Source organism: Oryctolagus cuniculus, chromosome 2 (genome assembly GCF_051225735.1).
Source record: "Oryctolagus cuniculus isolate XC-2025 breed Fujian yellow rabbit chromosome 2, ASM5122573v1, whole genome shotgun sequence".
NCBI classification, from domain to species: Eukaryota; Metazoa; Chordata; class Mammalia; order Lagomorpha; family Leporidae; genus Oryctolagus; species Oryctolagus cuniculus.
Genome location: NC_142868.1, coordinates 65,373,697 through 65,399,693, shown reverse-complemented (window position 1 = coordinate 65,399,693; position 25,997 = coordinate 65,373,697). Strand labels below are relative to the sequence as shown.

General features: G+C 45.7%; 1 protein-coding gene across 4 annotated transcripts in view; it reads right to left on the bottom strand.

Annotated features, from left to right (window-relative positions):
• WWC2 (WW and C2 domain containing 2) overlaps positions 1-25,997 on the bottom strand; it is a 262,176-nt gene that overhangs the window by 5,510 nt on the left and 230,669 nt on the right. For all 4 annotated transcript variants that reach the window (XM_008250200.5, XM_089325521.1, XM_089325520.1 and 1 more), the window contains one exon: positions 3,367-3,494. In XM_008250200.5, the coding sequence (XP_008248422.2) occupies positions 3,367-3,494 (128 nt within the window). The remainder of the gene's footprint in view (positions 1-3,366; positions 3,495-25,997) is intronic.

Genomic DNA, 25,997 nt, shown 5'->3' with positions numbered 1-25,997 from the left:
TTCCCTCCCCAAATGGCTGCAATGGCTGGAGCTGAGCTGATCTGAAGCCAGGAGCCAAGAACAACTTTTTTTTTTTTTTTTTTTTTTTTTAAGATTATTTTATTTATTTGAAAGACAGAGTTACAGAGAGAGGTAGAGCCAGAGAGAGGTCTTTCATCTGCTGGTTCACTCCCCAAACAACTGCAACTGCCAGAGCTGAGCTGATCCAAAGCCAGGAGCCAGGAGCTTCTTCTAGGTCTCCCATGTGGGTACAGGGACCCAAGCACTTGGGCCATCTTCTACTGCTTTCCCAGGCCATAGCAGAGAGCTGGGTCAGAAGAGGAGCAGCAGGACTAGAACCGGTGCCCATATGAGATGCCAGTGCTGCAGGCTGGGGCTTTAACCCACTGTGCCAAAGCAGCGGCCCCAACATTCTTTTTTTAAATTACAGAGAGGAAAGGTATTCCATCCACTGGTTTACTCCCCAAATGCCCACGACAGCTGGAGCTGGGATGATCTGAAGCCAGGAGCCAGGAGCTTCTTCCGAGTCTCCTATGTGAGTGCAGGGGCCCAAGCACTTGAGCCATCTTCTGCTTTCCCAGGCCACAGCAGAGAACTGGATTGGAGGAGGAGCAGCCGGGACTAGAACCAGCATCTATATGGGATGCCAGGCAGAAGCTTAGCCCACTATGCCACAGCCCTGGCCCTCTGAAACTCTTGATATGTAACTTCTCTTGAAAAATAAGAAAGCCACAGAACTCCGGGCTTCCAACTCCAGCACTGCCCAGTGCCTCACCACTGAGGTCAGGGATCAGTGACCAGGCCATGCCTTGTGTGCACGCCCGTGCTTCCAGGACAGTCTGCTTTATCTCACCATTCTCATCACTTGCTTGGTGACATAAACAGGTTTGTATCTTAAGGGAAGCCCAGGATGTTTATGAATTCTTTGTTTCGGGTTTTAGCAGAAACAGGGAGTGGTATGATTTTCCATGCTAGAGGATGCTGCATGCTCTCAAATTGACCAACGGCACTGAGGACATGGAAGGACTCCTCTCATCAGTACAAGCAGTAGCAGTACCAGCTGAAAGTTACAAATGTGGAAAATCTAACTCTTGACTTTAAAAATGTCCCATAAAAAGTTAAGAGCAGGGAGGGACTATGTAGCCTGGCAGTTAAGACACCTGTGTCTCCCATCAGAGTGTCTGAGTTTGATTCCTGGTTCTGGCTCCTGACGGCAGCTTCCTGCTAATGCAGATCCTGGGAGGCAGCCGTGACAGCTCAAGTAACATGGGAGACATGGGCTGCTTTGCCAGCTTCTGGTTCTAGTCCAGGCCCAGCCCCAGTTGCTGCAGGCATCTGGGGAGTGAAAGAGCTGGTGGGAGGAGCTCTGTCTGTCTCTGCCTCTCAAAGAGCAAGGAAAGAAAAGGGAAGGCTTGTAAGCCCGTGACAGCACTTCCCGGCCCTCCACTCTGCACTCACGCTGCTGCCTGCTGCAGTCACCCCTGCTTCCTCCTCCGGCCCTTCCCTGCTGCCCGCCTCCTCACAAGTACCCTGCCCAGCGGGCGGACTCCCAGTCCCACCCTTCTCCCTGCTCTTCATTTCTTCCATGCATATCTACAAACTTCCTAGACTCCTCGGTATAAAACCCAGACCTAAACTAAAGCAAACAAAAAACTCAAAGAATCAAACTCTTTTCTATTTCACTCGACTGAAAGTGTCCCTGAGATGGTCACCAAGAAGCTGCAGATCACGTTACATTTCCCAGTTCTCCTCTCTTCTCTTGAAGAGGCTCCACCCCTGGCTCTGTAGCCACACCCACTTCTCCCTTCCCCACCCCCTCGCCAAGCCTTCACATCCCTCAATGGTTTTTTTTTTTTTTTTTTTTGACAGGCAGAGTGGATAGTGAGAGAGAGAGACAGAGAGAGAAAGGTCTTCCTTTGCCGTTGGTTCACCCTCCAATGGCCGCCGCGGCCGGCGCGCTGCGGCCAGCACACCGCGCCGATCCGATGGCAGGAGCCAGGAGCCAGGTGCTTTTCCTGGTCTCCCATGGGGTGCAGGGCCCAAGCACCTGGGCCATCCTCCACTGCACTCCCTGGCCACAGCAGAGAGTTGGCCTGGAAGAGGGGCAACCGGGACAGAATCCGGCGCCCCGACCGGGACTAGAACCCGGTGTGCCGGCGCCGCTAGGCGGAGGATTAGCCTAGTGAGCCGCGGCGCCGGCCACCCTCAATGTTTAATACCCATCAGGCCCCCTTTCCTGGTCCCCTTTTCACATTCCCTGGGGTACCTGGCCCATTCTCATCGTTGGAACCGGCACATCGAGGAGGAAAACCCAGTTTTTCTCTCCTGTCCTGACCCTAATCCTGGCTTTAGATTTCAGTTCCACGTGTCTACTCCCTGGGCTACCCTGTGGCGCTGTTGCCCGGACACACGAAGAGCAGAACTTGATCCGCTCCCAGACCTGCTCTTCTCCCTGTTCTCAGGGTTGCGGGCTGGCCCCACCGAGCAGCACTCCACTGGACCTACTGCTCTCCTTCCACTCAACCCCCACAAACTGGCCTCGTCTCCCCAGTTTCTCACTGGTTTCCTTTCCACAATACCTCGTAAATCTGCCCCCCACAAAATCCCATCCCATCATTTACTGCTAAAACCACAGTGGGCAACCTTCAGTGGTGCTGCTGAAGCCTGCTGGAGTCTGAGCCCAACTCCACCTGGCAGGCTCGTGGGCCGGCAGCTCCGACACACACAGAGAACTCCGCATTGACCTCTCAGGCTCTGTGCCTCTGTCCATGCCGCTCCTCCTGCCCCAGTGCCCTCGTAAAACCTCTATAAAGTGCCACTGCCTCTATACTCTGCCACTGGCCCCTGCGGCCAGAAGCCCTAGCCCGCACAGACCGAGAGGGCTCCTGCACGCTCTCACGGCCCCCCTTGTACCTCCACTTAGCTCTTCCACACGGCGCTGCGGGGCTCGGCTTACCTGCCTGGCCCCTGCATACTACGGCCCCTCTAGAAGAGCAGGCAGCCTAGATTCTCTGTGCATCATGGGACTTAGCCCAGCACGTGGCTTCCATTGGCGCCCAAGGGCTGTCTGTAAAATGAGCAAACAGACCTGTAACTTGTCTGCAGCTCCTGGACACCCGAGTCACCAACTCTCACTGACATGTGTGAAGGGCTGCTAAGAGCTGGGGACACCCGTGTTCCTGGGCTTTAATCAGGGCTTCAGCTCTGCCAGGAAGGAGCAAATATCAACTCGTGTATTCAAGTTAGGGAATGGGGGACGTGGGGCGCATGTCCTCAGGGCGACTTCACTGCACTGGGGTGTACTCCTGCGTAACCAGACCACAGGAGGACAAGCCGGAGAGCTGTCCTGTGGTGGGCCCATTTTACCTGAAGGACTGCACCTGCTGAGGCACCTTCTGGCTCCGCCCACGAAGCCGACACACTTCCTTGGAGACTTGCCTTGCCAGTTTCTCTGCATTCAAACCCTGCTGCTGCTCTTCTTTCGATTGTTCAGCCTGGCAAAGGATAATCAAAACAGAAAAAAAAAACACACAAAAACAGTGAGAAGTCCCACGAGCCAGGCTGCAAGGCTTGGAGCAGTACAGACCAGTGAGGAGGGCAAGCTAGGTGGGCAGTGGGGTGGGGTGGCCCTCCCCTCGCTTAGGGGACAACACCCATGAGCCCAACTCAGTTCATGCAGAAGCGCATCAGGTACTGATTTAGTGGTGAATTTATCTGAATCACATTTAAAAAATCTTATTACAGAGACAATGGATGACTTCTTTTTTTTAAAACCACCTGGAAAACCTAAGAAACTGAAAACTGCTTATAGCACGGTTCCCAAGAAATACCTACTCTTCACATTTTGGCACATACACTTTCTTTTCTTTTTTTTTTTTTTTTTAATTTTTGAGAGGCAGAGTGGACAGTGAGAGAGAGAGAGAGAGAGAGAAAGGTCTTCCTTTGCCGTTGGTTCACCCTCCAATGGCCGCCGCGGCCGGCGCACTGCAGCCGGCGCACCGCGCTGATCCGATGGCAGGAGCCAGGTGCTTCTCCTGGTCTCCCATGGGGGTACAGGACTCAAGCACTTGGGCCATCCTCCACTGCACTCCCTGGCTACAGCAGAGAGCTGGCCTGGAAGAGGGGCAACCGGGACAGAATCCGGCGCCCCGACCGGGACTAGAACCCGGTGTGCCGGCGCCGCTAGGCGGAGGATTAGCCTAGTGAGCCGCGGCGCTGGCCAGCACATAAACTTTCAAACCTCTTCATCTTTTCAACCAAGTTTTCTATCTTAGCTATGTAAAAGGCTTTTTACTGAAACAGAACTTCCCAACCAAAATACTGCATGTATGCATGTGTAATTCAGAGAGCAGAGAAAAGGAACAAACCCATGTCACAATGAAGAGAGAGAGGAAACACCTCTGGTTCTGAGAAGCTTCTCTTGGTGCACCTGGCGCCATCCCCGAGGGCCGCTGGCGCTCTTGCTTCTGACAGCACAGGGAGCCTTTGCGCAACTTGTCCTCTGTGTAAATGGAGCAGTGCAGTAAGTGCTCATTTTTTTTTTTAAGATTTATTTATTTATTTGAAAGTCAGAGTTACACAGAGAAGGAGAGGCAGAGAGAAACAGAGGGGTTCTTCTATCCGCTGGTTCACTCCCCAACTGGCCGCAGTGGCCGGAGCTGTGCTGATCCAAAGCCAGGAGCCAAGAGCTTCCTCCAGGTGGGGCCTAAGGACTTTAGGACTTCTTCCACTGCTTTCCGAGGCCATAGCAGAGAGCTGGATCGGAAGTGGAGCAGCCCAGACTTGAACTGGCACCCATACGGGATGCTGGCACTGCAGGTGGTGGCTTTACCCACTATGTCACAGCACAGGCCCCACAGTTTGTGCTCTTTAGGGTCTGTCTTCTTTTGCTCAACACATGTGTGGGAATCACAGGTGCAACCCCAAGTAGATCTAACTCGTTCTATTTTCAAAAAATATTTATTTATTTATTTGAAAGGCAGCTTAGAGAGAGGTAGAGAGTGAGCAAGCGAGTGAGAGAGAGGTCTTTCATCCACTGGTTCACTCCCCAAATGGCAACAATGGCCGAAGCTGAGCCGATCTGAAGCCAGGAGCTTCTTCTGGGTCTCCCACGCCGGTGCAGGGGCCCAAACACTTGGACCATCTTCTACTGCTTTCCCTGGCCATAGCAGAGAGCTGGATGGGAAGTGGAGCAGCTGGGGACTCGAACAGGTGCCCATATGGGATGCTGACACTGTAGGGGATGGCTTGATCCACTACACCACAGAGCCGGCCCCAGCTATAACTTGTTTTTCCCACCACTGTCTCCAAGTCCACTGGGCAGCTTTACCAGTTTATAAATTGTTACTGTCAAACGTTTGGGCAGTGTACACACATTTTAAAAATAAAAATGGACTCATAATGTTACACGAAGTGTTCCTTTTTCAGAAAAGCCTTGGTTTCCACTTTATTTTTCCAGAGGAGAGTTTGCCTTTAGCTCCTTATGTGGGCTTTGGTGGAGGCCATCAGGCAGCGCCAGCAGATGGAACCCGGGGTGGTGGTGCTTGGCCTTTCTGGGCTTCACAAGATTGACTCTGGTCACCTTGTTGTGAATGGCAGAGCTCACACAGCAAGGCGGCCTCACTTCCAGCCTGGAAAGCACGTCGGCGTCCAAGACCCTGGCTTCGGGAATGTCTGTGATGGCTGCGGCCTCTGCTGTGCTTTGAATGAACTTATTGACATTGTCCTTGGGCATGCATCGAGCAGTTTGTGCAGGAAACAGGGTGCATACGGCTGCAGCTCCTTCTCTGTCACCTTGGAGGCGAGAACCCACAAGAGCCCTTTTCTGATTGCATTCATTTACGCACTCACTCACTCACTCACTCACTCAGTTTACGAGGAAAACTGGTATGGATCAGTGGTGCAGAGCAAAGCGCTGGGGCCAGACTGCTGGGTGCATGGTCCGCTTCTGCCACTTTCCAGTTACGCGGATTTGCGCAACTTGCTTCCTGTTGCTCAGTTTCTTCATCTGTAAAGTGAGACTGAGCGTTTCCTTCCAAGGGTCGCTGTGAAGTGTAAGTGAGCTAACACGTAGAGCAGTGCCTAATCCATCACTACATCTCCTGTTCCAGCATTTAGCTATGACTGCTACTACCTCCACTACATGCAAGGCACTGTAATAGGAGGTAGGGTTCTAGTCGTGAGAGAAAAACAGCGAAGGCTAGAAACTGTTTAGACTATTTTTTCTTTTTTAATGATTATTATAAGTTGACTATCTTATATTTCTTTCTTTCTCACCATAACACTAACAGACTTTTTTTTTTTTTTAGCATAGTTTTAGGGTCACAGCAAAATGGAGCAGGAAGTGAGAGCTCCAGAATACTCTGCCCCAAACCCCAAACAGGTACAACTCTCACTGTCAACATTTGTTACCGTCGAGGGACCTGGATTAACCACCGTCACCCAAGTCCACAGCTCACGTTGGGCTCTGCTCATGGCCCTGTATGCCCCATGGGTTTGAATAAATGTCTAAGGACGTGTGTCACCATTACAGACCCATGCAGAATAGCCTCAGTGTCCTGCAAGTCTCGCTCCCCCGTGGCCCCCGGCAATCACGGCTGTGCTGCATCCGGAGTCCTGCCCTTCTCACGATGTCACAGCTGGAGTCACACAGCATGCAGGACTCTCAGACTGCCTTCTTTTCACTTAGTATGCACTATGTTTCCTTCATGTCTTTTAAAACTTTAAAAAATTTACTTGAAAGGCAGAGATAGACAGACAGACAGACAGACAGACAGATAGCAGGAGAGATAAAGTCAGAGACAGATCTTCCATCTGCTGGTTCACTCCTGAAATGCGCTGCTGGGCCAAGCCAAGGCCAGGGGCCAGGGACTGGGTCTGGGTCTCCCAGTTGGGTGGCAGAGACCCAAGTACTCCAGCCCTCATCTGCTATCTCCCAGGGTGCACATTACCAGGAAGCTGGAATTGGAAGTGAAGTCTGGACTGAAAACCAGACATTCCAATGTGGAATACAGGCATCTCAGGCTGTTTCTTAACCACTGGCCTGATGGCTCATTTCTCTCTAGTGCTGAAGAACATTTCATTGTCTGTATAAACAAGACTTTTTTTTTTATCCATTCACCTACTAAAGGATATCCTGATTGCTTCCAAGTTTTGACAATTATGAATAAAGGTGCTATAAACATCCAAATGGACATAACTTTTCAACTCATGTGGTTACATGAAAAGCACAACAGTAAGATCATGTGAGTATGTGTTGCTTTGTAGGACACTGCCATGTTGTTTTCCATGGTGGCTGTACCATCTGCATTTCTATGTAAAAGTGGCTTGCAAGCATTTTGCAATGAATGAGATTCCTGTTGCTCCACATCTTTGTCAGCATTTGGTGTTGTCAGTGTTCTGGATTTTGGCCATTCCAATAGATATGGAGTGGTATCTGATTCCTCAATGATATATGACATCAAGCATCTTTTCATATGCTTAATTTCCATCTGCATATGTTCTTTAGTGAGGTGCTTGTTCAGGCCAATTTTTCAATTGGTTGTTTGTTTCACATTGCTGATTTTTAGGAGCTCTTTGTAATTTTTGATGGGAATGCTTTATCAGATTTTTTATGTAAATATTTTTCACAGTTTGTGACTTGTGTTGCTCTTCATGGTGTGTTTCATAGAGTGTACGTTTTACATTTTAATGAAGTTCAGTTTATTGGTTATTTCTTTCATAGATCATGCCTTTGGTGTTGTATCTTTTTTTAAAGATTTATTTATTTGAAAAGCAGAGTTACAGAGAGAGACAGAGATAGATAGATAGATAGATAAAAGGTTTTTCCATCCGCTGGTTCTCTCCCCAAATGGCTGCAAACGACCCAGGATGGACCAGGCCGAAATCAGGTGCCAAGAGCATCCTGCAGGTCTCCCACATGAGTGCAGGGGCCCAAGGACTTCAGCCATCCTATGTTGCTTTCTCAGGCACACTGGCAGGAAGCTGGATTGGAAGTGGAGGAGCCAGGACTTGAACCAGTGTCCATATGAGTTGGTGGCACTACAGGCTGTGGCTTTAGCCAGCTGTGCCACAGTGCCGGTCCCTGGTGCTGTATCTTAAAAGCCATGATCACGGGGCCAGCACTGTGGTGCAGCGGGTTAGGCTGCCATGCCCAAGTTGAAGTCCCCTGCTCTACTTACGATTCAGCTCCCTGCTAAAGCAGCTGGGAAAGCAGAAGATGGCTCAAATCCTTGGGCCCATGCACCTGTGTTGGAAACCCGGAAGAGGCTCCTGGCTTCAGCCTGGCCTGGTCCTGGCCATTGAGGCCATCTGAGGAGTGAACCAGCAGATCAAAGATGTCTCTCCCTTTCTCTGTAATTCTGACTTTAAAATAAAATGTAAAAATCTTAAAAAAAAAAAAAAAAGTCATGACCATATCCAACATCATCTAGATTTCCTGCTTATGTTAAATTCTAGGAGTTTTATAGTTTATGTTTTTCATTTAGGTCTGTGATCCAAGACTCTTTTTTGACTGTATTGTCTTTGCTCCTCTGTCAAAGGGCAGCTGAATACACTTATGTCTATTTCTTGCTGCGTTCTCCATGCTGTTCTCTCAATCTAGTTGTCTGTTCTTTCACCAACACCACACTGTCTGGATTACCATACTTTTATTTTTTAAAAGATTTATTTAAAAGGCAGAGTTACAGAGGCCTGCAGCCTAACCCGCTGCACCTCTGCCTGTGGCACCGGCATCCCATATGGGTGCCGGGTTCTAGTCCCGGTTGCTCCTCTTCCAGTCCAGCTCTCTGCTGTGGCCCGGGAAGGCAGTGGAGGATGGCCCAAATGCTTGGGCCCCTGCACCCATGTGGGAGACCAGGAAGAAGCACCTGGCTCCTGGCTTCAGATCGGCGTAGCTTCGGCTGTAGCGGCCATTTTGGGGGGAGAACCAATGGAAGGAAGACCTTTCTCTCTGTCTCACTGTCTAACTCTATCTGTCAAAAAAAAAAAAAAAAAAAGGCAGAGTTGCAGAGAAGCTAAAGCGGGGAGGGGGGGAGGTTTTCCATCTACTGGTTCATTCCTCAGAGGGCCGCAATGGCTAGAGCTGCGTCGATCTGAGGCCAGGAGCTAGGAGCTTCTTCCGGTCTTCCATGTGGGTGCAGGGGGCCAAGGACTTGGGCCATCTTTCACTGCTTTCCCAGGCCATAGCAGAGAGCTGGACTGGAAGTGGAGCAGCCAGGACTCGAACCGCACCCATATGGGATGCTGGCACTACAGGTGGAGGCTTTACCTGCTATGCCACAGTGCCAGCCCCTAGACTTTTATACTAAGTCTTGAAGTTGGGTAGTTATCCGTCCTCCAACTTTGTCCCTCACCTTCAACAGTGTTTTGGCTATTCTGGATCTTTTGCCATTCCATATAAACTTCAGAGTCAGTTTGACTATATCCACAAAGTAACGTGCAGCAATTTTGATGAGCATTGTGTTAAATCTATAGACTAATGTGTGAACTGACATCTTAACATACTGAGTCCTCCTATATATCAGGAGTGGGGAATGTCCAGCCTGCATGCCATACATGGTCTGAGAAATCATTTGGTCTGGCCCTGCTGAGGCAACCATGGCAAGACTCAAAACTCAATAAATCTACAGCAGCCTAATTTTCAAGTTGGAAATTTTGAATCATCTACAAATGATATTATAAATATCCAAATACCTCCTGGAGAAAAAAATCCTCACCCTACTATACAAGAACATGAGTATTTCTCCCATTTATTTTTTTTTATTGCTTCTATCAGTGTTATAGTTTTCCTCTATAGCTTTGCTATATACTTTGTTAGATTTGTTAGGTAATTCAGGTGGTTTTTTTTTTTTTTTTTTGGTGCTAAAATAAATGGCATTGTTTTTAATTTCAAATTCCAGCTGTGCATTACTGGTAACAATTGACTTTTTTTTATATTAACCATATACCCTACAACTTGGCTATAACTGCTCATTAGTTTCAAGAATTTTTTTACTTAGTTAATCCTTTTAGATTTTCTTCACAAATTTCATGTCATTTGCAAACAAAGACAATCTTAGCTTCCCTCCCAAACTGGATACCTTATGTTTCTTTTGCGACTGCATGAGCTAGGACTCCTAACATTACAGAAAAGGAGAACCGAGAGGGGAACCTGCTTGCTTTCTTGTGTTCTTGGAGGAAAGCTTCTAGCACAGCGTTAGCAGTGGAGCTTTGTAGGTGTTCAGTTCCTCTCTAATCTTAGCTTGCTGAGTTTTTAATCATGAAAAGATTGAATTTTGTCATATTTTCTTTTCTTTGTTCCTACTGATATGATCATATGATTTTTGTTTTTTAGCTCATTCATGGGATGAACTGCATTAATTGGTTCAAATGCTGAACCAGCTTTGCATCACTGGGATAAAGCCCCCTTGGTCATTGTGTATAATTCGCTTTATACATTGTTGGACTAGACTGTTAATATTTTGTTGAAAATTTTTGCTTCTAGGCTCATGATGGGTATTAGTCTGTGGTTTTGCTGGTAATATCCTTGTCTAGGTTTGGTAGTAGGGTAATGTTAGCCTCATAGAGTAAGTTAGGGAATTTTCCCTCTACTTATATCCTCCAATAGAGAAGATTAGAGAGAACCTAAATAGTTTTTCCCTCAAAAGTTTCATAGATTCACCAGTGATTCTAACGCCTGTTGCTTTCTATTTGGATTACTTCTTTTAAAGATTTATTTATTTATTTGAAAGGCCGAATGAGACAGAGAGAGACAGAGACAGAGACAGAGACAGAGAGAGAGAGAGAATTGTTCATTTGCTGGTTCACTTCTCAAATGTCTACAACACTGGGGCTGGGCAAGGCTGAAGCCAGGAGCCAGGAACTCCATCTGGATCTCTCATTTGGGTGGCAGGAGCTAAGTTCTTGAGTTGTCCTCTACTGCTTCCCAGGTAGATCATCAAGGACATGGATCAGAAGCAGAACAGCTGGGACTCAAACTGGCACCTGCTGTGTCACAATGCAGGCACCTGGAAGGTTATCAATTATTGATTCAATAGCTTTAGTAGATACAGGCTATTCAAATAATCTCTTTCCTGTCTTCCTTCCCTTTTTCTTGCATTGGAAAATTAAATACACATGCCAAAAAATGTAACCCCCTCCCAGATGATCAGCCTAATGTATTATTAGAAAACGAACACCCACAAAACCATTACTCTGGTCAAGAAATTGATTATAGTCCTGAGGCTGTTCACATGCTGCCTTCTTTCTCCTTAGTGTTAATCATAATCTGACTTCTACAGCAGTCATTTTTTTCTTGTCTTTATAGAATTTGTTCTTTGGGAGAGTTATTGTACTAAACTTTAATTTTGTCAATTTCGTAATTTTTTTATGTTTATCTTTTTGAGAGAAGGATAGCTCCTCCTATCATTGTGTATTCACCAAATGGCTCAGAACAGCTGGGGCTGAGCCAGGCCAAAACTAGGATTGGGGAATGCATACCAGGTCTCCCATGTGAGTGGCAGGAACACAACTACTTGAGCCATTGCCAGCTACCTCCCAGGTCTGCATTAGGAGGAAGCTGAATCAGGAGCTGGAACACAATCCAAGGCACTCCAGTGTGGGACACAGGCTCCTTGTCTGGCATCTAAACCCTAGGTTAAATGTTTGCTCCAGTAATTTTTTAAAAACTGAAACATTTACAGAGTATAGTGGTGATATTTTACTCATGCATTGTATAATGATCAAATCATGTTAATTAGCAAAACCATCACTTTAAACTTCTATCATTTCTTTATGGTAATTAAAAATCCTCTCTTCTGGCTATTTTGATATCTGCATTACATTATATATATATAACATACATTATGCATAAACACATATAACATATACATTATATAACACATAACATATATATATATATACATATTTGCCCTATTATGTAATAAAATACCACAACACCTCCACTTATTTGATTGTAGCATGTGTATCTGTTGACCAAACTCTTCCCTCCCACTTCCCTTACTCTCTGCAGCCCATGTAACCACTGTTCTACGCTCAACTTTCATCTCTCATCTCACACAAGAATCAAACCATAAAATGGATTCAAGACTTGAATGTAAGTCTTGAAACCATGAAACTACTAGAAAAAAAAATAATGGAAGTACTTCAGGATATTGGCCAGGGCATAGATTTTTTTGGACATGACCCTAAAAGCACAGGCAACAAGACCAAAAACTGACAAATGAGACATCAAGCTAAACGTTCCTGTATAGCAAAGAAAATAATTGACAGAGTTGAGAGACAGCCTACTGAGTGGGAAAAAATATCTGCAAACTCTACAGCTGACAATTATTACAGTTGTAATATCTACAATTTATAAGTTACACAACTCAAGAGAAAAAGCCCAAACAATCCAATATTGAAATGCGATAAAGGTCTGAGTAAACAGTTCTCAAAAGAGGATATGCAAATGGGCAGCAAATATATGAAAAAAATGTTCAACATTATTAACCATGAGGGAAATGCAAATCAAAACTACAACTAGATATCACCTATCCCACTTAGAAAGGCTATTATCAAATAAATAAAAAGTAAGAAATGCTGGCAAGAATGTGGAGAAAGCTAAACTCTTTACACATGTTGGTAGAAATGTAAACTAGTACAGCCATTACAGAAAATAGCATGGGCATTTCTTTAAAAATTAAAAATAGAGCTACCATGTAATCCTGCTACCGGATGTGTACCTATAGAAAATTAATCAGTTATCCTGAAGAGACACTTACACTTCAGTGTTTATTGTAGTACTATTTATAATAGCCAGGCTATGAAATCAACCTAAATGCCAATCAGTGAAGGAATGGATAAAGAAAATGTGGTACATATCCACAATGGAGTATAAGAAGACAAAAATAAATGAAATTTTGTTAATTTTGACAACATGTATGGACCTAAACATCTTTTTGTAAAGTGAAAAATGCCAGATCCAGAAAGACAAACACTGTAAGACCTTCCTTACTCCTATGTGGAATTAAAAAACCTGATCTTACACATTGTCTACTTCAAATTTGTGGGAAGAGTTATTCATACTATTCTTTTATTATCCTTTTAATGTCTGTGGGATCAGTAGTGATGTCTCCCCTTTCATTTCTGATATTATTAATTTAATTTGTATCTTATCCCTTTCTTAGCATGCCTAGAGTTTATTATTTATTATTTTTGTCTTTTGAAAGTACTCACTTTTGGTTTAGTTGTTTTCCTGCTTTCAATCTCATTAATTTCTGCCCTTTTTATTTTTATTTTTTTATGCTTACTCTGGATTTAGTTTGTTCTTTTTCTAGTTTGCTAAGGGGGAAGCTTAGATTAATGACTTAAAATCTTTCTTCTTTTCTAATACTACATTTCCTCTAAGCATTGCTTTCACTGTATCCCACAAATTTTTGTAAGCTGCATTTTCATGTAGTCTCAAATATCTTATAATTTCTCCTGAGAATTCACTGTTTTAGAGATTGACTTATTTATTTGAAAGGCAGAATTACAGAAAGAGAGAGCGAGATGGAGACCTTCTACTTGCTGGTTGACTCCCCAAAGGGCCACAACAGCTGGTGCTGGGCCAGGCTGAAACCAGGAGCCTGGAATTCCATCCAGGCCTCCTATGTTGAGTGGCAGGGGGCCCAGGCATTTGCATCAGCAGGGAGCTGGATCAGAAGCAGTGCAGCCAGGACTTGGAACTGGAGCTCATATGCGATGCTGGCATCTCAGGCATTAATGGCTTAACCCACTGCATCACAATCCTGGCCCCTCTCCTGAGATTTCCTCTTTGATCCAGAATAAGCGTGTTGCTTATCCTCCAAGGATTTTTAGAATTTTCCAGCTATATTTTTGTTATCGATTTCTATTTTAATATTATTGTGGCCTGAAAGGAGACACTGTAGGATTTCTATATTCTGTTAAAGTTGTTAATGTGTGTTTCAGGACCCAGAATGTGGTCTGTCTTGGTGAGTTTTCCAAATGATCTTGAGAAGAATGTGTAACCTGCTGTTATTGGATAAAACAGTCCATAGATGCCATTTATATCCAATTGACCTATGGTGCTGTTGAATTTAACTGTGTCTACTGATTTTCTGTCAGCTGGATCTGTCCACTTCTGATTGAGGTATACTGAAAATTCCCACTATAACAGATTAATCTACTCTTCCTTACTATTTTCAGTTTTTGCCTCATGTATTTTGGTGCTGTTTGTCACACACATTTTTTTTTTTTTGGACAGGCAGAGTGGACAGTGGGGGAGAGAGAGAGAGAGAGAAAGAGAGAGAGAAAGGTCTTCCTTTTTTTCTGTTGGTTCACCCCACAATGGCCGCTGCAGCCAGTGTGCCACGACCGGCGCACGGCACTGATCCAAATCCAGGAGCCAGGTGCTTCTCCTGGTCTCCTATGCCGGTGCAGGGCCCAAGCACTTGGGCCATCCTCCACTGCACTCCTGGGCCACAGCAGAGAGCTGGACAGGAAGAGGAGCAAACGGGACAGAATCCAGCGCCACAACCGGGACTAGAACCCGGGGTGCCGGCGCCGCAGGCAGAGGATTAGCCTAGTGAGCCGCGGCGCCGGCCCGTCACACACATATTAAGCACTATTATGTCTTGGAGAATTGACCATTTATTAGTTATTAATTAGGCATAGTAAGAAATTATTGTTAATAACTAATAATAAAGTAGAGCTATTATTTCAATGTGAGTTATTTAAAACTTAAAGACTTGGTTATTTCTAGAATTTTCTGCTTAATATTTTCAGATCATTGTTGGCCTGTTAACTGACAGAACCATATGGCCTTATATATGACCCTATTTTTCAGTAACTTCCAAATAACACATACAAGCACACACATACAAGGTAAGAAAAACAGCTGGAGGGACACATACCAAATGTCTACAGTCACCCAAGGGTGACTTCTAGTTTTTGATTTATATAGTTCTGTATTATTCTGATTAATTACAATAAGCATGTGTTGCTTTAACTTAGTTTTTTTTTTCATTTAAAAATATTCTCAAAGCAAAAGTACACTAAACTCACTTAAAATTTGCACATAAAAATGCTGTGGCACTTCTAGGAAATATGAGACTTTACAAAAATTGTTTATTTCGCAAGTACTTATAAAACTCAGGTGTATTCACACCATTTATGGAAAGTGAAACATCACAGAGGGGGACATTCCCTAGTACTTTGCTAATAATCTACTGCAGTAAGTTCTGTCTTTATTTATTTCAAAAGACTCTTTTCCAGATTTAAAAAAAAAAAACAAACTGTTGCTCTCTTTCCTCTTTAGGAAGATTTTATTGACAAAGCAGCCTATGTTTTAAGTAACAAGTCTCTTGATTATTTTGTAATCAATGGGATAGGTTAGCTGTCATGCAGAATTTCTGAATTTATGTAATTCAAGTTCAAAGGGGATAAGTGGGATATTTTTAGTTACTCTCATATTTTAGTTGACTCTCATCTTTAGTAAATGAATAGTTTTTCATTAGGTTTCAGACAAGGAAGTACTGATTTATACACATAGAATTGACTTCTACCATGCGGTGGCATATTACATTGCTAAATTAGCAACTGCATTAAAATATCGCTGCTATTCAAATCCTTGGTAAGGTAGCATAAGAGTAAGTCAATATTAAAACAACTACCTGCTGACTGACCTGAACAGACAGATAAGGAAAAGGCAGAAAAAGAACATGAGCACTGGCTTCTATGCCAGTAAGAAAATCTGACTTACCAGAAATATATTTTATCAGATAAGAGACCCAGCAGGCTCCCAGGATTCTGTTGCCTTCCCTGTGAATAGGAGGTGGGCCTGTACCTCACCCGCAGTGCTCACTGTTGTGAAGGTTCCCAAAGCAGCTGAGCAGTGGCCTACACTATCAAGTTTTTGTGGTGACTGCAAAAATTACTTTGAAACTTGGTAAGACTGACCATTGAGCTCATGAAGACATTATTCCCTTCCCTGCTGAGTAAGAACATATTTCTGTATCTTTCCCCAAAAGCACAATGACAAAATGTAAGACAGATTTTTTCAGACATGAATAATCAGTAGTAACCAACCTGGCAGGCAGGTAAATCTCAAGGCTGAACGGCACGGTAATCAGTGAGACTTATTTTGCTGAATGAGGTGTGTTAGTATGTTTGACATAGTATTTTTAGTGGATTCTAAACTCTAAAAGTGCTAACCTCTGCATTATTTTAAGGTTTTAAAAAGTCTGGTAGCACAGAACTCTGGTGTTTCGTCAAGCAGAAACTTCTGCTCAGTCAGCGGCATGAAGCCCCGGCTGCTCTTGGCACCCTCCCCTCACCCCAGACCCCTGGTTCAGGGAGACTGGGAGCCACTTCTTAGGCCCTGGTCTCCACAAGGCTCTGATGAACTCTCAGGTCACGTGATGGGAGTGTGACCCGCAGAAAGGCCAAGTGATTTACTTAGCATGGTGTAAGAAGCCTGACAGAGGGGCTGGCGTCGTGGTGCACTGGGTTAAGCCGCCACCTGTGACACCAGCATCCCTATCTGAGTGCAGGTACCAGTCCTGGCTGTTCTGCTTCTGATCTAGCTCCCTGCTAATGTGCCTGGGAAGGCAGTAGAAGATGGCCCAAGTCCCAGGGCCCCTGTACCTACGTGGGAGACCTGGATGGTAGCTCTGGCCACTTGGGGAATGAACCAGCAGGTCTCCACTTCTCTGTCACTCTGCCTTTTGAATAAATATAATAAATCTAAAAAAAAAAAAACAAAAACAAACAAACAAACAAAAAAAAACCATGAAAGCAGCAGCCCAGCAGAAGGAACACAACTCAGCCTTAATTTATGGCCCTAAGCTTCTTGCTCTGCATCCTAAGGGGGTTGTACAATGCATGAGGACAGTAACTAAGATTCAGCTTGTATTCTGAGCTACAAAACAGACTTTTAACCACAAAGGAGGAAGGTTATGGAGTGTGACCCTGAGACCGAGCGTGTTCCCTGACGAGGGAGGCAGAGGCAGGACCTGCTGCAGGTTTCGACTCATTGCTTTACTGGGAGCTGTATTTTTTATGACATCTGGCAGGCTCTTTGCTCATCATGAGGCACTTTACGATCACCTTGCTGAAAATCTGACAGCTCCCTAACACTACAGGGGAATGGCGGAGCAACAGGAGTGTGTGAGTGAGTGAGCCACCGTGTGTGTGTGTGTATGTGTGTGTGTGTGTTTGCATGCACAGCACTGGTGTGCCTGTATGTACTTTAACAAGTGGATGTGGAAGCGAAAAGGAAGCAGGAGATGTAAGTCAGGGGTTAGTTACCACGAACTTCTGTGGCCGTAACAAAAGGCACACAACTGAAACAGCTGTTGTCAGAACTGTTTAATTTCAGTGTTGAGGAAAAATAAAAGTCTGTAACTCAGAACAGTCGATATAACCAGAGGGTCAGTAAAAATAAAAGCAGAAACCATCCGAGCTCAGGGAGTCAAATCACTTTTTAAAAAAGCAGGATGCGTGCACCGTGTTTTGTGAGCTTTTTCTTCCCTTTGCTGATGGTAAAGGGGCGCCAGGCAGAAGGATGCAAAGAAGCCATGTGCTGTAGTACGAATGCCCTGCCCCATCTCCCCATCTCACGTGCAAATTTGGAAGCCACTGTCCCAGGATTAGGAGGAGGACCTCTGAGAGGCGACGCGGCCACAAGGGTTCCACCGGGGTGGCGGGTGGTGGTGAACACCTCACAGAGGGCTTTCTGCAGAGGCCCTCACCCTCTGCGGCCTCCCCACGCTCTGCCACAGCTGCCCCAGAACAGAGGCCCTGGCCACAAGCGGACCCCTGACCTCGGACTGCTCAGCCTCCAGAACTCCAGGGAAGACTTTTCTGTCTCTCATCAGTTATCCAGTCTATGGGATTTTTCGTTATAGCAGCACAAATGGATTCAGACAGCACTGTTTTCTACGGTGAGGTGGAAAGTCTGCTCTGTATAAGCCGCACCATGGACACATAGAAATGGGAACGCCTCCAGGAATCACGTTTCACCCTGGACCTCAGCAGCAGCGAAGTACTGCAGGTACCCTGAAGGCCTGGCTCTTTCAGGCCACGGACTTTAACTCCCACAAATCTGTGTCTTTACCTACATTACAAGTGCACTACACGTGACCTCAAACAGATCCCAGGATTTTGCAACAAGAAAGGATCTTGGTGGCATTCTAATTAGATACTCCCATTTTGGAGCAAGTAGTGCAGGCTAAGACTCCGCCTGCAGCGCTGGCATCCCATATGGTCACCAGTTCATGTCCCAGCTGCTCACTTCCAATCCAGCTCTCTGCTGTGGCCTGGGAAAGCAGCGGAAGATGGCCCAAGTGTTTGGGTCCCTGCACCCATGTGGGAAACCTGGAAGAAGCTCCTGGCTCCTGGCTTTGGATCACCTCAGCTCTGGCCATTTCAGTCATCTGGGGAGTGAACCAGATGATGGAAGACCTTTCGATCTCTCCCTCTCTCTGTCTGTTAACTCTGCCTCTCAAATAAGTAAATGACAAATAAAAAAGATCTTATTAAAGCATGGAGAAAAACATAGGCCACAGATATGCAGACTTACAAGCAAGTTATAAGTTAATTTGCTTTTATTTATTGCTTATGTTGAGGAAAAGGAATGAGTTGTGAGCCAAAGGAACAGCACAGGACAAACAGAAAGCAAAGTCAGCAATTTCAGCAAAGATCTGAATCTGAACTCATAAGCACGCATGGGTTTCCTGGTCCTGCTATTCAGTCTCTCTCTCTCACTTGGACCCCACACGGGGAACTCTGGCTGTATCAATGGCTCTTTCACTGAGCGTCACTAGGCTAGCTAGAATCTGTGAGCCCTGAGTTGTATATAAAAATAGGGTTTTAGGCCGGCACCGTGGCTTACTAGGCTAATCCTCCGCCTTGCGGCGCCGGCACACTGGGTTATAGTCCCGGTTGCCCCTCTTCCAGGCCAGCTCTCTGCTGTGGCCAGGGAGTGCAGTGGAGGATGGCCCAAGTGCTTGGGCACCTGCACCCGCTTGGGAGACCAGAAAGAAGCACCTGGCTCCTGGCTTCGGATCGGCGCAGCGCCAGCTGTAGCAGCCATTTGGGGGGGTGAACCAACGGAAGGAAGACCTTTCTCTCTCTCTCTCCCTCACTAACTCTGTCAAACAAACAAACAAACAAACAAATAGGGTTTTGTATCTGAACTGCAATTCCTCTGATAAGAGTCTACCCTGAACTGGTAACGGCATCCCTTATGAAATTCATGGTAATGGAGAAAGCTGAATACAAACAGTGAAGACCACATTCTCAGTTCCCAGTGGCCCTTAGTTATTCAGATTGCCTTTACATTAAGCCCAAATTTCCACAAGGAGAAAACACATTCTCCTTCTGATCCAGACACCTCTACGACACCAGTTCACACCCCTCAGTCTTTCCATTGCTCTCACGGCCATCAGCCCTCTGTGGGGTCCAGGGGTTCTCATGAAGGTGCCACCAGCACCTTCCCTCCTGTCCTTTCTCTGGCACCTGCCATGGCAGCACACTTGGTGGCCATCTCCATCCTTGCTTCTCTGCTCCCTTGGGCTCCAACTCCCTTAGTGAAATAGGAGAACAAAGCCATTCATCCTTGGGCTCTTCTTCCCCCTCATTATTGGAGTGCAAACTGATTTTGGAACCAACAAAGTGTGGATTCATTAGATAATACAGATCAGAAATCCTCTTCTGAGATGGACCTAAATTTCTAAGCAAAACTCAATGCAACCTATGGTTGATTAGTCATCGTGAGAAGCTTACTTTGAGGCTAGAACTGTGTATAGACATCATTTGGTGACCTGACAATTACTAATTCATGCAAAAACCAAGGCGCTGTTTCACCAAAGAGAATTCTACAGTGTCGTTCTTTTAGACATTTTCAAAGCTGGAGCCTGGCCTCTTTCTAGCTTTCACTGGACCAGAGAAAGATGATCGTGGTCTTTAAATGTGTGTTCTTGATTCACACTGGAAAGGCACACACTATTTAGAGGACTCCTAGGCAGTTCTGAGTTCAAGGGAGCAGTTCCTGCCTTACTGGTGAGCACTACCATGGAGTTAGGAGAAAGCCAGCTCCACGAGCAAGAGGCATCCACTGTGGCATTAACACTCTACTTTCAAGGCCAACCACAGCTGGCTTTGTATGAAGTGTGTTGGGTTGGGTTGAGACCTTAAAGTATCAAAAAGCCTTATACAGAGCTAGCAGCAACTTTATGGAGACGCTGGTTCTGAGGCAGGCACAGGAAATGACAGTGTCAGGCATTTTAGCCAGCACCCACTTTTTAGGGTGACCTGCAATGAAGACAACCAAACACTGATGATTACTTTGTGAAAGGGAAAGGCTCACCCAGGTGGCAATGAATGAATGACAGATGACAGTTGTCAGAGATCACTCACTCTTAGTCTATTGGGAACATCTGCCTGACATCCCTCTGATTACGCCTACCAATAAGAGCAGCATGGCAGCTGGCATGATAGGTATGCATGAACCAAACACACACCTGTGCCAAGGATCCTGGCATCCCGGGAAGAGCAAACCGCATGCTTCTGCCTTATCACTGCCATGATTTTCCTAGATCGTGACTGTGAGCATCGTGCGAGATGCTGGTATCAGAAGAGCACACAGCTGGTGTTTCAGAACAGTCGCACGGAACTGAGCCAAGCACAAAGCTGTGTCTTACATAACGTCCCTAGGAGACACTGACTGATACTCCTGGAACCTGGTCCCAGAGACACCAAGTCATAGGCTGGACCAACGATGGCTACACTATGGTCATGCCTAACTCTAAGGGCAGCACACAGCTCCCCAACTGCCCAAGCTATCTTGGGACACCGATGGTGCTCCCTAGTCAGTTTCTTTTCACTCTGTGTGTTGTCTGTATCTACTTACTAGTACTAGTACTCACCAGTACTAGTAAGCAAGGTGAACTCCTTTGTTGAAGCTGCAGGCAGGGTGCAAGCAAACCTTCCAAAAGGGCAAAACCATGGCGGGGAAACAAGCTCAGCACTTCTAACAAGGCCCAGCAGAGTTTCTGCCAAGGTTGGATGGAATACGCACCGGTAGGCACCGTAAGACCAAAGAGGCAAGATGGCCTCTGTAGGCCCCTGGGGAGCTGAGAGCCAGGATGAAGGCACCACAGGAGCTCAGAGGGAGGCTCTGCCTTGAGAGGTGGTTTGTTTTCACAGGGACTATTCCTGCTCAGATTTCCTGGGAAACCCCTATCCGGGTGTGCACAGCTGGAAAGACACAGAAATTCTTGACTGGCTTGTTACAGGGCAAATCATTAAAGTGAACGTGTGGGCACCAAACACCAACTATATCTGGAGTGCAGGTTTCCAGGGACTCTGAGCGACATGTCCAAGTCTGCCCTAACATTTCTTTGGGTTGTTGGAATGTTCCTATTTCTGCTGAGGGCAAATGAGGGCTTTCCTCAGGAAAAAGGGAGAAAAGAGTTACCCAAACAGCACCCAAACTGAACCACCCAGAGACAAAAGCCAGAATCTCAGCAGAATCCCATGGGAGAACAATATACTAATGATACTTTTATTGCTGAAGAAATGCCTCGTCTTGTTTTGCAGTCGATATTCAGCATAGTGCTTCTGTCTGCCGAGGCCTCCCTCTCTGCTCTGTCAAAGTGTCAAGCTCTGGGGACCTGGAAGGAGCCTCCCACTCCCACCATTGTCACACACGTCCCATCTCTCCCATGCTCCCTCCCTCTGCTACCAGCAGTGGCGTTCCAGGGTCTCAGTAATTTGACCCAGTGAATCTTGTCCACAGTTGGAGGAGATGCAGAATAGGAGTAAGAGAGATGAAAATCAAAACGTGGAGACACACGTCCTGTATTTCTTTATATGTGTTTTTAACTTTTCCTTCTGAATTGGAGTTATCTGGAGCTGATTTCTGTGTATTATATTCTATACTTAATCCAATGCCATAAGGATAATCTTTTTTCCCAACTTTACTTACTCAACAATCCCTCCTTTACCCATGGTCTGACAGAGCACTTCTCTCACACACCAATGCTCCACACACATCTGTTTCTGGGTCATCTCACTCAGGATCAGTCTCCATTCTCCCACCAGTTCTCCGCTAATTACTTCACAGTTTAGCAAATCGTGACTTCCTTTTGGGGGGGGGTGTCATTGTTTAGTTTTTACCTTTTTAAAAACTAATTTTATTATTTTATTTATATAAAGGGTACATATTTCATGTATGTAGTACATACAGTTTTAAGAGCATAACTTCCCGCCCTCCCCTCCCCTCCTACTCCCCCTTCCTTTTTTTTTGACAATAAATCTTGATTTCTTATATGGCAAGAACTTGTCCTTGCTTTCCTTCTCCAGAAGAACCTTGGTTATTTTTTGTCCTTTATTCTCCTACTAATTGTTTCAATATCCATGAAGAATCATGAAAGTATGTTGCTTGGAATTACACTGACTCTTGGGTACATTTTAGGAAGAAAGGACCATCTCCATAATGCTAATTCGTCCTCTGTATCAGGGGTTAGCAAAGTATGGCCTCCCAGCTGTTTTTCAGCACAGAGTTTAATAAGAACACAGCCACAGCCACTTGTTTGCATCTCTATGCTTCCTTGGTGATCCGCTGGCCAACTGCTGAGACCACTAGGCTCAAACAGGGGAAGTCTGCTGACCCCTGCTCTTTGTAAATGTGGTCCATTTCTCCATAAACACTACCAGTTTTACGTTTCCCATTCATAAAGTTTTATAATTTTCTCTGGTCTGTACTGTATTTTTTTTAAAGATTTATTTAATTATTTTAAAGTCAGAGAAAGAGAGACAGAGAGAAAGGCAGAGAGAGAGGGAGGGAGGGAGGGAGGGTCTTCCATCTGCTGATTCACTCCCCAGCTGACTGCAACAGCCAGAGCCAGGCACTTCCTCTGGGTTTCCCACGCGGGTGCAGGGGCCCAAGGACTTGGGCCATCTTGTACTGCTTTCCCAGGCCATAGTAGAGAGCTGGATCGGAAGTGGAGTAGCTGGGTCTCGAACTGGCACCCATATGGGATGCCAGTGCTTCAGGCCAGGGTGTTAACCTGCTGCGCCACAGCATCGGCCCCTCTACTGTATTTTTGTCAAATTTATTACTTATACTTGGTATTCTTTGATGCTGTCATAGATATCAATTTTTACAAGCTACTTATGGCTGATGTAGAGAAATGCAAGAGTTTCATGTAGCATTCTTCTCATTTCTGTCTTTCCAATCTTTATGTTCCCAGTCTTTTTTTTTTTTTTTTTTTTGACAGGCAGAGTTAGACAGTGAGAGAGAGAAAGACAGAGAGAAAGGTCTTCCTTCCGTTGGTTCACCCCCAAAATGGCTGCTATGGCTGGCGCACTGCGCCAATCCGAAGCCAGGAACCAGGTGCTTTCTCCTGGTCTCCCATGCGGGTGCAGGGTCCAAGCACCTGGACCATCCTCCACTGCCCTCCCGGGCCACAGCAGAGAGCTGGACTGGAAGAGGAGCAACCGGGACAGAACCGGAGCCCCAACCGGGACTAGAACCAGGGGTGCCGGCGCCGCAGGTGGAGGATTAGCCTAGTGAGCCGTGGCACCGGCCTGTGTTCCTAGTCTTTGTCTTGCCGCACAGCACTGCTCAAAACTCCTAACCAGCGCCGGGCAGAGAGGCAAGGGGAGCATCTGGTGCCTGGCTCTATTTTTATTGATTGATTGATTGACTGATTTTTTATTTTTGACGGCAGAGTGGACAATGAGAGAGAGAGACAGAGAGAAAGGTCTTCCTTTGCCGTTGGTTCACCCTCCAATGGCCGCTGTGGCCGGCGCGTTGCGGCCAGCACATCACACTGATCTGAAGGCAGGAGACAGGTGCTTCTCCTGGTCTCCCATGGGGTGCAGGGCCCAAGTACTTGGGCCATCCTCCACTGCACTCCCGGGCCATAGCAGAGAGCTGGCCTGGAAGAGGGGCAAGTGGGACAGAATCCGTGGTGGCTGGCTCTAAAGGGAACGACTCTCACGTCTGTTCATTTAGGATTCTATCTGCTTTAGGATTTTCCTCATTAAGTGAAGGGAGTTTCTGTCTCTTTCTAACTTACTTACAGGAATGAACACAGATTTTTAGCAGTAACTTCCCACAGCTACTGAGTTGATCAAATGGTTTTGTTCCTTAATCTATTAAAGGGATTATATACGTATACCCATTTATTTGCAAGGCAGAGTTACAGAAAGAGAGAGAGAGAGAGTTCTTCCATCTGCCCGTTCACTCCCCAAAAGGCTGCAACAGTTGGGCCAGGCTGAAGAGACCTAAGTATTTGGGCCATCCTCTGCTGCTTTGCCCAGGCCATCAGCAGGGATCTGGATCAGAAGTGGAGCATCTGGGACATGAACGGGCACTCGTGTGTTGCAAGCAGCGGCTTTACCTGCTAGGCCACACCACCAGCCCCGCTGAAATATATTAACAGATTTTTCTTTTCTTTTCAGATTTTCTTATTATTAAAAAATCATTGGATAATTCAACATGGTCAATTTAAAAATATATTGTTAGATTCTGTTTACTAATGTTTTAATTAGGATTCTTGTATCTATATTCATGAATGACACTGGCTTTTGATTTTCCTTTTTGATAACATTTCTGTCCAGTTTTAGTCTCAGGAACGTTCACATGAGTTCTCTTTTTTCTAGTGTCTGAAAAAGTCTGGATAAAATTAAAAAATGTTCATTAAAAGTTTAGTGAAATTTGTCTGTAAAATATCTAGACCTTATATTCTTCTCTGTGGACAAATTTTTACTCACTACTCCTATTTCTTTCAATCTTTTCTCCCTCCCTTTCTTTTTTTTTTTTTTTAAAGCTTTATTTTATTTATTTGAAAGAGTTACAGAGAGAGGTAGAGAGAGGTCTTCCATCCACTGGTTCACTCCCCAGATGGCCGCAACAGCTGGAGCTGCGCCAATCTGAAGCCAGGAGCCGGGAGCTTCTTCCGGTCTCCCACATGGGTGCAGGGGCCCAAGGACTTGGGCCATCTTCCACTGCTATCCCAGGCCATAGCAGAGAGCTAGATTGGAAGAAGAGCAGCCAGGACTAGAACCAGCACCATGTGGGATGCCAGCTCTTCAGTCCAGGGCTTTAACCCGCTGCGCCACAGCACCGGCCTTTCTCCCTCCTTTTCTTTTATCCGTTCTAGTATGTTATATTTCCCTAGATATTTGTTCAAATTGTGGGCATATATTTTTGAAGACATTCAATTATTTTTTAAACTTCAAATTTACCTGTAGCTCTGACTCTATTATACTTTAAAAAAAGAGATTTATTTATTTATTTGAAAGGCAGAGGCAGGAGGGGAGAGGGGGAGGGAGAGAGAGAAAGAGAAAGAGACAGAGACAGAGAAGGAGGGATGGAAGGAAAGAGGGCGGGAGGGGAGTTGGGAGGGAGGGAGGGAGGGAGGGAGAGAGGGAGGGAAGCAGGAGTTTTCCACCCGCTGGTTCATACCCCAGTCGGTCACAATGGCTGGGGATGAGCCAATCCAAAGCCCGAAGCCAGGAGCCAGGAGCCTCCTTTGGGTTTCCCAAGCAGGTGCAGGGGCCCAAGTCCGTGGGCCATTTTCCACTGCTTTGCCAGGCCATAGCAGAGAGCTGGATTGGAAGTAGAGCAGCCAGGACTCAAACTGGCGCCCATATGGGATGCCAGCACTACAGGTGGTGACTACCTGCTACACCACAGCACTGGCCCCTTATTATACTCTTGAATTATATCTTTATCAGTCTTACCAGAGATTTGTCATTTTTTTAACAAGTTTTTTTCAAAGAAGTTCTTGCTTTATCGAGCTTCTCTCTACTTCATGGATATTATATAACAATCAAAACAAAGTGCAGCAATAAATAATTTCTGGATGAATCTTATTAGCATTATGACATGGTATTAAGTAAAAAAACAATCCCGAAGATTTTATAATGATTGGTATTGAAAGATCTAAATTTCACATCATGACTAGAAACAAGCAACAAAAAGCCCAAAGATGCAAAGTTCT